Source organism: Mesoplodon bidens (assembly GCF_964165515.1).
Source record: "Mesoplodon bidens genome assembly, chromosome: 16".
Classification (NCBI taxonomy): Eukaryota; Metazoa; Chordata; class Mammalia; order Artiodactyla; family Ziphiidae; genus Mesoplodon; species Mesoplodon bidens.
In genome coordinates, this window is record NC_138173.1 from 14,674,799 (window position 1) to 14,687,553 (window position 12,755).

The 12,755-nt window shown below is 39.5% G+C and overlaps 1 protein-coding gene across 1 annotated transcript in view; it reads left to right on the top strand.

The window, feature by feature from the left end:
* The window catches only part of LOC308630061 (uncharacterized protein C8orf34 homolog), a gene marked incomplete at both ends in the record, with an annotated part of 332,109 nt that extends 319,563 nt beyond the window's left edge, over positions 1–12,546 (top strand). Inside the window, 2 exon segments of the mRNA XM_081258441.1 lie at positions 2,256–2,319; positions 12,507–12,546. Of these exon segments, the coding sequence (XP_081114567.1) occupies positions 2,256–2,319; positions 12,507–12,546 (104 nt within the window).
* Between the last annotated feature and the right edge of the window lie 209 nt (positions 12,547–12,755).

The window sequence follows — 12,755 nt, forward strand, 5'->3', positions numbered from 1 at the left end:
TCAACCTAAAGTCCGTGCTACATAGAACAGTGATGTTCATCTCTTGGGAACTTGTAAGAAATGCAGTTTCCTTGGCCCCATCCGACATCTACTCAGTCAGAAACTCTAATAGTGGACTCCAGAAATCTGTGCTTTTTCTTTTTGTTTTTCATAAATTTATTTATTTTTTGCTGTGTCGGGTCTTCCTTGCTGTGCACGGGCTTTCTCTAGTTATGGCGAGCAGGCGCTATTCTTTGTTGTGGTGCACGAGCTTCTCATTGCGGTGGCTTCTCTTGTTGCGGAGCATGGGCTCTAGGTGCGTGGGCTTCAGTAGTTGTGGCTCATGGGCTCAGTAGCCGTGGCTTGCCGGCTTTAGAGCGCAGGCTCAGTAGTTGTGGCGCACGGGCTTAGTTGCTCCGCGGCATGTGGGATCTTCCCGGACCACGGATCAAACCTGTGTCCCCTGCATTGGAAGGCAGATTCTTAACCACTGTGCCACCAGGGAAGTAACAATCTGTTTTAAAAGCCCTCAAGGTGATTCTGATACACTTAAAATTTAAGGGAACCACTAATATAGAGCATTAATTCAACTGCTCTCTTGCCAGAACCTCTAATATCTTTGGGTGGTAAAGGACATTCAAATGTGAATACATCATTATTTTATTCAAAGCCCCTCTATGTGTAAGATTTCTAAAATTTTACCAAGTTCTCCAACTTTATTCAGCATCTACTTTACATATAAAATCACCACCTTGAATCTAAATGTTTTTGTAGTTCTTATTCATCTAAATTTGAATTTTCTAAAACTGTCAAATACCAAATGCTTAATGATACTTGCAAAGGTGTTTCCCTTTATAACTCTCCTCTGTGGAGGATGCTGAGTGATGCTAACTTGCTCAAGGTCATGTGTATGAGAAGGGGTTGAGTCAGAATTTGAACTCAGGTCAATCTGAGTACAAAACCCATGCTTTTATATCTTGCTTCTAATTTTTGTGAAACAGCCATTGCATTGTCATGCCTCTTTACTCTAGCTGAAGCAGTATTTACCATTGTAGAATGTTTAAAAGTGAGTTATATAAAAATCGAATATCAAATAACTTTGATGAATATCAGGTAAAATAATTCTCTTTATTATAAGACTTCTAAGAGCCTTTAATATGCTGGTGTGTATTTTGATCCTCCAAAAGGCCCATGGTATATTGCTGTTGAAAAGTCTTTGATCAAGGAACCATTTGTTTGTGGATCATCTATGTTAACAGCTTGCAGGACTAGTGTTCCAAGATCTGCTTTGGAAAACTTGGGCTTAATCTATTTCCTTTCTCTTCAAGAAATGTGAAGGTTTATCTCCCTTGATGCCCTTATTTCACTTTCTTTGATCTTCTGTTTTATTTCCCCGCTCTTTTTAACTAGAATACTCATGTCCCCTTGTCCTACTAGGCACTGCTCTTCTGCCTCAGGGATGCATTCAGAGGAATTACATTTAGTGTTTAATAATATGTGCCAAGCATTAAAAATATAGGGTAGGGGCTTCCCTGGTGGCGCAGTGGTTGAGAGTCCGCCTGCCGATGCAGGGGACACGGGTTCGTGCCCCGGTCCAGGAAGATCCCACATGCCGCGGAGCGGCTGGGACCGTGAGCCATGGCTGCTGAGCCTGCACATCCAGAGCCTGTGCTCCACAACGGGAGAGGCCACAACAGTGAAAGGCCCGTGTACCGCAAAAAAAAAAAAAAAATATATATATATATATATATATATATATATATATATGTATAGGGTATACATGTAAATATGCACTACTTCATGCAAATCTCATAATAATTTTGTGACAATTACGTTCAATTACTAATGTTATAGCATCACAATATGTGACATGTATATATCCAATCCTGAATATTCTGTGTTATGGTAGCAGTCTGTAGAGCATGACTTTCCTGCCAAACCCATGCTGGACGTAAAAACTATGACTGTGATTTAGATGGGATCTTCCTGCAATCCACGTATATATTCAAAATGCTATCTGGAGGGGCATTTTGCCCTAGTTTTTATTTAAGATCAGAAAAAGTTTAAATTGAAAATGACTGAATTATGAAATGAGAACATACACACTATTAAACAGTTAACTGGTGTGTCATTGCAGTCACTATATACTCTGAATGTAGTTTCGATATTAATTTCAGTTAATCCTCATTAGAAATTGGTCACACTGCAAGGGAATTGTGTGTAATGGACTTTTTTTCCCGGTCCAGCATATGACCTCTTTCTCTTTCATTGTGCAGGTTCTGCTGATCTTCTTCTTTGTGTTCCATGCTCTTCTTGTCCTGCACTGGTCTACTCTGGTATGTTTGCTCAGGGCACTTAATGTCAGTGTCAGGTAATGATGGGCACCACTTGCAACTACTTGAAGTTCAGATTTTTAAAAAATACATAGTCCTCGTGACCTATCATGAGAAAAAGATTTTCCTCCAACTGCTCTGCATGATGTTTTCTCTTTGTTTTTGTGATTTTCATGGATCTCATGCTCCTCATCGAGTCTGTAGTCTCTGGTGCTGAGGAAGTGGGAGGAAGATTTCAAACCCCTTCTTCCTAGCAGGAAAATTACTTTTAGATACACGTGAGATGAGAACATATACCCCCCTTTGTGCAGACCATGGACTCTATGACACCATTAAATATATCTTAGAGATACAGCATCTCAAAACAATTTCACATCCGTGGACATGAGGTTACTCTATCGGCTGGATATATAAATATGAACAATTCTCAGTATCTTCTCTCAAGCATGTTACAGAGGGAAGTAAAGGGTCGAGTGTGCCCTTAGCACTCATAGAATCATACAATATCAAAATAAGAAAGAATTTGAGAACTATCTACTTCTCTTCCCATCTCACGCTCGTCTCTTCTCTGCAATATCCCCACCAAACAGTTCACTAGCTTCTGTATGGGCACCTTGAGTAATGCAAGTACACCACCTCCTGTGTTCTGCTCTAGTTGCTCAGTGACCCAATCATTTTGTATTAAGAAATCACCTAAAGAAATAATTTCCTCAATGCTGTGTAGTTATCAGAATATTATTATGCTCATTGCATATGTTTTATAATAAAACTTGGAAACTGATTTATAATAAAACTTGGGAAATGTAAAAAATGGAAACAACCTAATGGCCAAAAAAGAGGATTGATTTTTAAAAATTACAGCAATCTTTATAATGGAATAATGTGCATCTGTTATAATGAATAAGATATATACTAACTCGATATATACATAGATTTGTACTGATATTAACTAAATCCATCTATCTATATCGATATATACTTTGATGTGGAAAGTTTTTACAATATTGTTACATAAAAAAGTGAGTCACAAGACAGTATACTAGATACAATTCTTTTTTTGTTATATATAATGCATAGACACATACACAATCATATACAGATGATTCTTGAACAATGTGGGTGTTAGGGCAACGATTCTCTACATAGTTGAAAATCCGCATATAACTTCACAGTCAACCCTCCGTATCTGAGGTTTCACATCTGTGGAGTCAATCAACTGTGGATTGTGTAATACTGTAGTGTGTATTTATGGGAAAAAATCTACATGTAAGTGGACCTGCGCAGTTCAAACCCATCTTGTTCAAAGGTCAACTGTATTTACATCTGCAGAATACTGTCTGGATGGTTAAAAAAAATGTTTTGAAAAGCTATCTGCACCCCCATGTTCATTGCAGCATTATTTACAATAGCCAAGATACAGAAAAACCTAAGTGTCCATCAATGGATGAATAAATAAATAAAATGTGGTACACACACACACACACAATGGAATATTATTTAACCATAAAAAATAATGAAATCTTGCCATTTGCAACAATATGGACAGAACTTGAGGCCATTACACTAAGTTAAATTACTCAGACAGAGAAAAACAAATACCATATGATCTCACTTATACATGGAATCTAAACAAAACACCAAGCTCATAGATACAGAGAACTGATTGGTGGTTTCCAGAGGCAGGAGGTGGGCAAAATGAATGAAGGTGGTCAAAAGGTACAAACTTCCAGTTGTAAGATAAGTCCTGGGGATGTAATGTACAGCATGGTGACCAAAAACAAACAAACAAAAAACACATGAATTTCTTATGTTGTACAAAATGTTTAAAAGCTACTTTAAAAGAAATTACTCTCCTATTTTGCTCCAAAATCTGAATCCTCATAGCTTCCTTCTTTCTAGTTCTGTTTTTTTTTTTTTTTTTTTTTTTTTTTTTTGTATCACAAGCAAAAATTGTATCCCTCTTCTACGTAATAACTGTACCATTGCAGGAATGCAAAGATCATGTGGTTCTCTTTCTGAGTCCTTCAAATGTTCTTCGCATGACATACAGGCATATTGCCCTTCAGACTTAAGAGATCCAAATGAGTAAATCATTCATGTGGTTTATATTAAATAAAGGCCTCCAGTGAATCAGGAACTATGCCAGAGAAAGACACATCACTGTCACAGGTGACAGAAGCTTACTAGATGATGAAGTCACACATTACATATTACTTACATGCCATAATGATGATTATCATTATATAAGCATTAGGTTGAAATAAGTGCATGAAGCAGGGGGATCCTAGCTTGACTACTGGTCAAAGGGCCCTGAGAAAGTGATATTTAAGACCTAAAGGAGTAAGTGAGAGAGAGGAGTTGGCAGAGTTGGTTGGGATAAGTAGAGCTTTCCAGAGAAGGGGAAAGTATGTGCACACATAACCCAACTCCCTCCCTTCCTCCTTTCTCTCTCTTCCATCAAACAACTACTTATTGAGGATTCTTTCAGGTCCTGGGAGTCATTCAGAAATTGATATTCTTCTTTCAATGTGTTTATGGTCTAGTGTGTGAATCAGAAATATTAAATATAACTCAGGTACCAAGCAGAAAAAAAAAAACATAACGTATTCTTTTTTTTTTTAACATCTTTATTGGAGTATAATTGCTTTACAATGGTGTGTTAGTTTCTGCTTTATAACAAAGTAAATCAGTTATACATATACATGTGTCCCCATGTCTCTTCCCTCTTGCATCTCCCTCCCTCCCACCCTCCCTATCCCACCCCTCTAGGTGGTCACAAACCACCGAGCTGATATCCCTGTGCTATGCGGCTGCTTCCCACTAGCTATCTATTTTACGTTTGGTAGTGTATATATGTCCATGCCACTCTCTCACTTTGTCTCAGCTTACCCTTCCCCCTCCCCATATCCTCAAGTCCATTCTCTAGTAGGTCTACATCTTTACTCCTGTCTTGCCCCTACGTTCTTCTGAACATTTATTTTTCTTTTCTCTTTTTGTAGATTCCATATGTGTTAGCATACAGTATTGTTTTTCTCTTTCTTATTTACTTCACTCTGTATGACAGTCTCTAGGTCCATCCACCTCACTACAAATAATTCATTTTCGCTCCTTTTTATGGCTGAGTAATATTCCATTGTATATATGTGCCACTTCTTCTTTATCCATTCATGGGTTGATGGACACTTAGGTTGCTTCCATGTCCTGGCTATTGTAAATACAGATGCAATGAACATTTTGGTACATGACTCTTTTTGAATTATTTGATTTTCTCAGGGTATATGCCTAGTAGTGGGATTGCTAGGTCATATGGTAGTTCTATTTTTAGTTTCTTAAGGAACCTCCATACTGTTCTCCATAGTGGCTGTATCAATTTACATTGCCACCAACAGTGCAAGAGGGTTCCCTTTTCTCCACACCCTCTCCAGCATTTATTGTTTGTAGATTTTTTGATGATGGCCATTCTGAACGGTGTGCAAATCTCATTGTAGTTTTGATTTGCATTTCTCTAATGATTAATGATGTTGAGCATTCTTTCATGTGTTTGTTGGCAATCTGTATATCTTCTTTGGAGAAATGTCTGTTTAGGTCTTCTCCCCATTTTTGGATTGGGTTGTTTGTTTTTTTGATATTCAGCTGCATGCATTGCTTGTATGTTTTGGAGATTAATCCTGTGTCAGTTGCTTCATTTGCAAATATTTTCTCCCATTCTGAGGGTTGTCTTTTGGTCTTGTTTATGGTTTCCTTTGCTGTGCAACAGCTTTGAAGTTTCATTAGATCCCATTTGTTTATCTTTATTTCTATTTCCATTTCTCTAGGAGGTGGGTCAAAAAGGATCTTGCTGTGATTTATGTCATAGAGTGTTCTACCTATGTTTTCCTCTAAGAGTTTCATGGTGTCTTGCCTTACATTTAGGTCTTTAATCCATTTTGAGTTTATTTTTGTGTATGGTGTTAGGGAGTGTTCTAATTTCATTCTTTTACACCTAGCTGTCCAGTTTTCCCAGCACCACTTATTGAAGAGGCTGTCTTTTCTCCATTGTATATTCTTGCCTCCTTTATCAAAGATAAGGTGACCATATGTGCATGGGTTTATCTCTGGGCTTTCTATCCTGTTCCATTGATCTATATTTCTGTTTTTGTGCCAGTACCATACTGTCTTGATTACTGTAGCTTTGTAGTATAGTCTGAAGACAGGGAGCCTGATTCCTCCAGCTCCACTTTTCTTTCTCAAGATTGCTTAGGCTATTCGAGGTCTTTTGTGTTTCCATACAAATTTTGAAATTTTTTGTTCTAGTTCTGTGAAAAATTCCAATGGTACTTTGATAGGGATTGCATTGAATCTGTAGATTGCTTTGGGTAGTAGAGTCATTTTCACAATGTTAACTCTTCCAGTCCAAGAACATGTTATATCTCTCCATCTATTTGTATCACCTTTAACTTCTTTCATCAGTGTCTTATAATTTTCTGCACACAGGTCTTTTGTCTCCTTAGGTAGGTTTATTCCTAGATATTTTATTCTTTTTGTTGCAGTGGTAAATGGGAGTGTTTTCTTGATTTCACTTTCAGATTTTTCGTCATTAGTGTATAGGAATGCAAGAGATTTCTGTGCATTAACTTTGTATCCTGCAACTTTACCAAATTCATTGATTAGCTCTAGTAGTTTTCTGGTAGCATCTTTAGGATTCTCTATGTATAGTATCATGTCATCTGCAAAAAGTGGCAGCTTTACTTCTTTCCAATTTGGATTCCTTCTATTTCTTTGTCTTCTCTGATTGCTGTGGCTAAAACTTCCAAAACTATGTTGAATAATAGTGGTGAGAGTGGGCAACCTTGTCTTGTTCCTGATCTTAGTGGAAATGGTTTCAGTTTTTCACCATTGAGGACAATGTTGGCTGTGTGTTTGTCATATATGGCCTTTATTATGTTGAGGAAAGTTCCCTCTATGCCTACTTTCTGCAAGGTTTTTATCATAAATCGGTGTTCAATTTTGTCAAAAGCTTTCTCTGCATCTATTGAGATGATCATATGGTTTTTTTCCTTCAATTTGCTAATATGGTGTATCACGTTGATTGATTTGCATATATTGAAGAATCCTTGCATTCCTGGGGTAAACCCCACTTGATCATAGTATATCATCCTTTTAATGTGCTGTTGAATTCTGTTTGCTAGTATTTTGTTGAGGATTTTTGCATCTATGTTCATCAGTGATATTGGCCTGTAGTTTTCTTTCTTTGTGACATCTTCGTCTGGTTTTGGTATCAGAGTGAGGGTGGCCTCGTAGAACGAGTTTGGGAGTGTTCCTCCCTCTGTATATTTTGGAAGAGTTTCAGAAGGATAGTTGTTAGCTCTTCTCTAAATGCTTGATAGAATTCGCCTGTGAAGCCATCTGGTCCTGGGCTTTTGTTTGTCAGAAGATTTTTTATCACAGTTTCAATTTCAGTGCTTGTGATTGGTCTGTTCATATTTTCTATTTCTTCCTGGTTCAGTCTCGGAAGGTTGTGCATTTCTAAGAATTTGTCCATTTCTTCCAGGTTGTCCATTTTATTGGCATATAGTTCCTTGTAGTAATCTCTCATGATCCTTTGTTTTTCTGAACTGTCAGTTGTTACTTCTTTTTCATTTCGAATTCTATTGATTTGAGTCTTCTCCCTTTTTTCTTGATAAGTCTGGCTAATGGTTTATCAATTTTGTTTATCTTCTCAAAGAACCAGCTTTTAGTTTTATTGATCTTTGCTATCATTTCCTTCATTTCTTTTTCATTTATTTCTGATCTGATCTTTATGATTTCTTTCCTTCTGCTAACTTTGGGGATGTTTTGTTCTTCTTTCTCTAATTGCTTTAGGTGTAAAATTAGGTTGTTTATTTGAGATGTTTCTTGTTTCTTAAGGTAGGCTTGTATTGCTATAAACTTCCCCCTTAGAACTGCTTTTGCTGCATCCCATAGGTTTTGGGTCTTTGTGTTTTCATTCTCATTTGTTTCTAGGTATTTTTTGAATTCCGCTTTGATTTCTTCAGTGATCTCTTGGTTATTAAGTAGTGTTTTGTTTAGCCTCCATGTGTTTGTATTTCTTATAGTTTTTTTCCTGTAACTGATATCTAGTCTCATAGCATTGTGGTCGGAAAAGATACTTGATAGTATTTCAATTTTCTTAAGTTTACCAAGGCTTGATTTGTGACCCAAGATGTGATCTATCCTGGAGAATGTTCCATGAGCACTTGAGAAGAAAGTGTATTCTGTTATTTTTGGATGGAATGTCCTATAAATATCAATTAAGTCCATCTTCTTTAATGTATCATTTAAAGCTTGTGTTTCCTTACTTATTTTCATTTTGGATGATCTGTCCATTGGTGCAAGTGGGGTGTTAAAGTCCCCTACTATGATTGTGTTACTGTCGATTTCCCCTTTTATGGCTGTTAGTATTTGCCTTGTGTAAGGAGGTGCCCCTATGTTGGGTGCATAAATATTTACAATTGTTATATGTTCTTCTTGGATTGATCCCTTGATTGTTATGTAGTGTCCTTCTTTGTCTCTTGTAATAGTCTTTATTTTAAAGTCTATTTTGTCGGATATGAGAATTGCTACTCCAGCTTTCTTTTGATTTCCATTTCCATGAAATATCTTTTTCCATCCCCTCACTTTCAGTCTGTATGTGTCCCTAGGTCTGAAGTGGGTCTCTTGTAGACAGTATATGTATGGGTCTTGTTTTTGTATCCATTCAGCCAGTCTGTGTCTTTTGGTTGGAGCATTTAATCCATTTACATTTAAGGTAATTATTGATATGTTCCTATTACCATTGTATTAATTGTTTTGGTTTTATTATTGTAGGTCTTTTCCTTCTCTTGTGTTTCCTGCCTAGAGAAGTTCCTTTAGCATTTGTTGTAAAGCTGGTTTGGTGGTGCTGAATTCTCTTAGCTTTTGCTTCTCTGTAAAGGTTTTAATTCCTCGTCAAATCTGAATGAGATCCTTTCTGGGTAGAGTAATCTTGGTTGTAGGTTTTTCCCTTTCATCACTTTAAATATGTCCTGCCACTCCCTTCTGGCTTGCAGAGTTTCTGCTGAAAGATCAGCTGTTAACCTCATGGGGATTCCCTTATGTTACTTGCTGTTTTTCCCTTGCTGCTTTTAATATTTGTTCTTTGTATTTAATTTTTGATAGTTTGATAAATATGTGTCAGCATGTTTCTCCTTGGATTTATCCTGTATGGGACTCTGTGCTTCCTGGACTTGATTAACTATTCCCTTTCCCATATTAGGGAAGTTTTCAACTATAATCTCCTCAAATATTTTCTCAGTCCTTTTCTTTTTCTCTTCTTCTTCTGGGACCCCTATAATTCAAATGTTGGTACGTTTAATGTTGTCCCAGATGTCCCTGAGACTGTCCTCAATTATTTTCATTCTTTTTTCTTTATTCTGCTCCGCAGTAGTTATTTCCACTATTTTATCTTCCAGGTCACTTTTCTGTTCTTCTGCCTCAGTTATTCTGCTATTGATCCCTTCTAGAGAATTTTTAATTTCATTTATTGTGTTGTTCATTTCTGTTTGTTTGCTCTTTAGTTCTTCTAGGCCCTTGTTAAACGTTTCTTGTACTTTACCCATTCTATTTCTAAGATTTTGGATCATCTTCACTATCACTATTCTGAATTCTTTATCAGGTAGACTGCCTTTTTCTTCTTCATTTGTTAGGTCTGGTGGGTTTTTGCCTTGCTTCTTCATCTGCTGTGTGTTTCTCTGTCTTCTCATTTTGCTTAACTTACTGTGTTTGGGGTCTCCTTTTGGCAGGCTGCAGGTTCGTAGTTTCCGTTGTTTTTGGTGTCTGTCCCCAGTGGCTAAGGTTGGTTCAGTGGGTTGTGTAGGCTTCCTGGTGGAGAGGACTAATGCCTGTGTTCTGGTGGATGAGGCTGGATCTTGTCTTTCTGGTAGGCAGGTCCACGTCTGTTGGTGTGTTTTGGGGTGTCTGTGGCCTTATTATGATTTTAGGCAGCCTCTGTGCTAATGGATGGGGTTGTGTTCCTGTCTTGCTAGTTGTTTGGCATAGGGTGTCCAGGACTGGTGCTTGCTGGTCATTGAGTGGAGCTGAGTCTTGGCATTGAGGTGGAGATCTCTGGGAGATTTTTGCCATTTGATATCACGTGGAGCTGGGAGGTCTCTTGTGGACCAGTGTCCTGAACTTGGCTCTCCCACCTCAGAGGCACAGCACTGACTCCTGGCTGGAGCACCAAGATCCTGTCCTCCACACGGCTCAGAATAAAAGGGAGAAAAGAAAGAAAGAAGAAGGAAAGAAAGAAAGAAGAAGATAAAATAAAATAAAGTTATTAAAATAAAAAATAAGAAATAATTATTAAGAGAAAAAAATTTTAAGCAAAAAAATGGGCAGACAGAACCCTAGTACAAATGGTAAAAGCAAAGCTATACAGACAAAATCTCACACAGAAGCATAGACATACACACTCACAAAAAGAGAAAAAGGGAAAAAAATATATATATATTGTTGCTGCCAAAGTCCACCTCCTCAATCTGGGATGATTCGTTGTCTATTCAGGTATTCCACAGATGCAGGTATATCAATTTGATTGTGGAGATTTAATCTGCTGCTCCTGAGGCTGCTGGGAGAGATTTCCCTTTCTCTTCTTTATTCTCACAGCTCCCGGGTCTCAGCTTTGGATTTGGCCCCACCTCTGCGTGTAGGTCGCCTGAGGGCGTCTGTTCTTCGCTCAGACAGGACGGGGTTAAAGGAGCAGCTGATTCGGGGTCTCTGGCTCACTCAGGCAGCGGGGAGGGAGGGGTACGGATGCGGGGCGAGCCTGCGGCGGCAGAGGCCAGCGTGATGTTGCACCAGCCTGAGTCGCGCCGTGCGTTCTCCCGGGGAAGTTGTCCCTGGGTCACGGGACCCCGGCAGTGGCGGGCTGCACAGGCTCCGGGAGGGGAGGTGTGGAGAGTGACCTGTGCTCACACACAGGCTTCTTGGTGGCGGCAGCAGCCTTAGCGTCTCGTGCCCGTCTCTGAGGTCCGCGCTTTTAGCCGCGGCTCGCGCCCGTCTCTGGAGCTCCTTTAAACAGCGCTCTTAATCCCCTCTCCTCGCGCACCAGGAAACAAAGATGGAAGAAAAAGTCTCTTGCCTCTTCGGCAGGTCCAGACTTTTTCCCGGACTCCCCCCTGGCTAGCTGTGGCGCATTAGCCCCTTCAGGCTGTGTTCACGCCGCCAACCCCAGTCCTCTCCCTGGGATCCAACCTCCGAAGCCCGAGGCTCAGTTCCCAGCCCCGCCCACCCCGGCGGGGGAGCAGACAAGCCTCTCGGGCTGGTGAGTGCCGGCGGGCACCTATCCTCTGTGCGGGAATCTCCCCACTTTGCCCTCCGCACCCCTGTTGCTGTGCTCTCCTCCGCGGCTCCGAAGCTTCCCCCATCTGCCACCCCCGTCTCTGCCCGCGAAGGGGCTCCTAGTGTGTGGAAACCTTTCCTCCTTCATGGCTCCCTCCCACTGGTGCAGGTCCCGTCCCTATCCTTTTGTCTCTGTTTATTCTTTTTTCTTTTGCCCTACCCAGGTACATGGGGGAGTTTCTTGCCTTTTGGGAGGTCTGAGGACTTCTGCCAGCGTTCCGTAGGTGTTCTGTAGGAGTTGTTCCACGTGTAGATGTATTTCTGATGTATTTGTGGGGAGGAAGGTGATCTCCGTGTCTTACTCCTCCGCCATCTTGAAGCTCCACATAATGTATTCTTGAAGTGTGGACATATCCCCTTGCCATTCTAGTCATATTTTTCTAGGAAAAAAATAAATTCTTTCCAATCAGGCTGTATGGACAAGTAGTTCCAGTGCCGAAGTAGGACACGGGCAGCCTGACCCACCTTATGATGCTCTAGTTTTCTAAATTCAGTTTCATAATTCCTTCCAGGAGAGTAATTGTGTACATACCTTGCAGGTATCTCTCATCGACCATATTTGGAGATGAGCCAATCTATTTTAATAGTCCACGATATTTTTGTGCCTTATATATGCAAAAAATCTTTTATACAGATACCAGAAATTGATATAATGGCAGTAAAATATGGTAAATAGAGGTAGTACTCTAAGATCAGTGTCACTGTAAAAGTTCAGATGGAGTATAGGAAAGCATTAAAATCCCAGTCTTTCTTTTTAATATGCTGTGCTATAGATCTATCGTTAAGCACATCTTCGTTTGTTTTCTTTCTGCCTTACAGGTCTGTGAAGCAGGCAGAAGAAGTTGCAAGTGGTCCTTAAAGAAATGGCAATTATTCAAATCCTTATGTATAGTTCTAATTTTATTTACTACGTGTAATCATTTAGAGAATGGTTATTTTTATAATATCAATAATGAACAAGTACTCTTGTAACCAGGGGTGCCTAAGTGTGTAATCAGAGAACACTAACTCTGGCAAAGCATTCTGGGGAGGTCAGGCTGCCTACTGCCTTTTGACATGGTTAGTGTC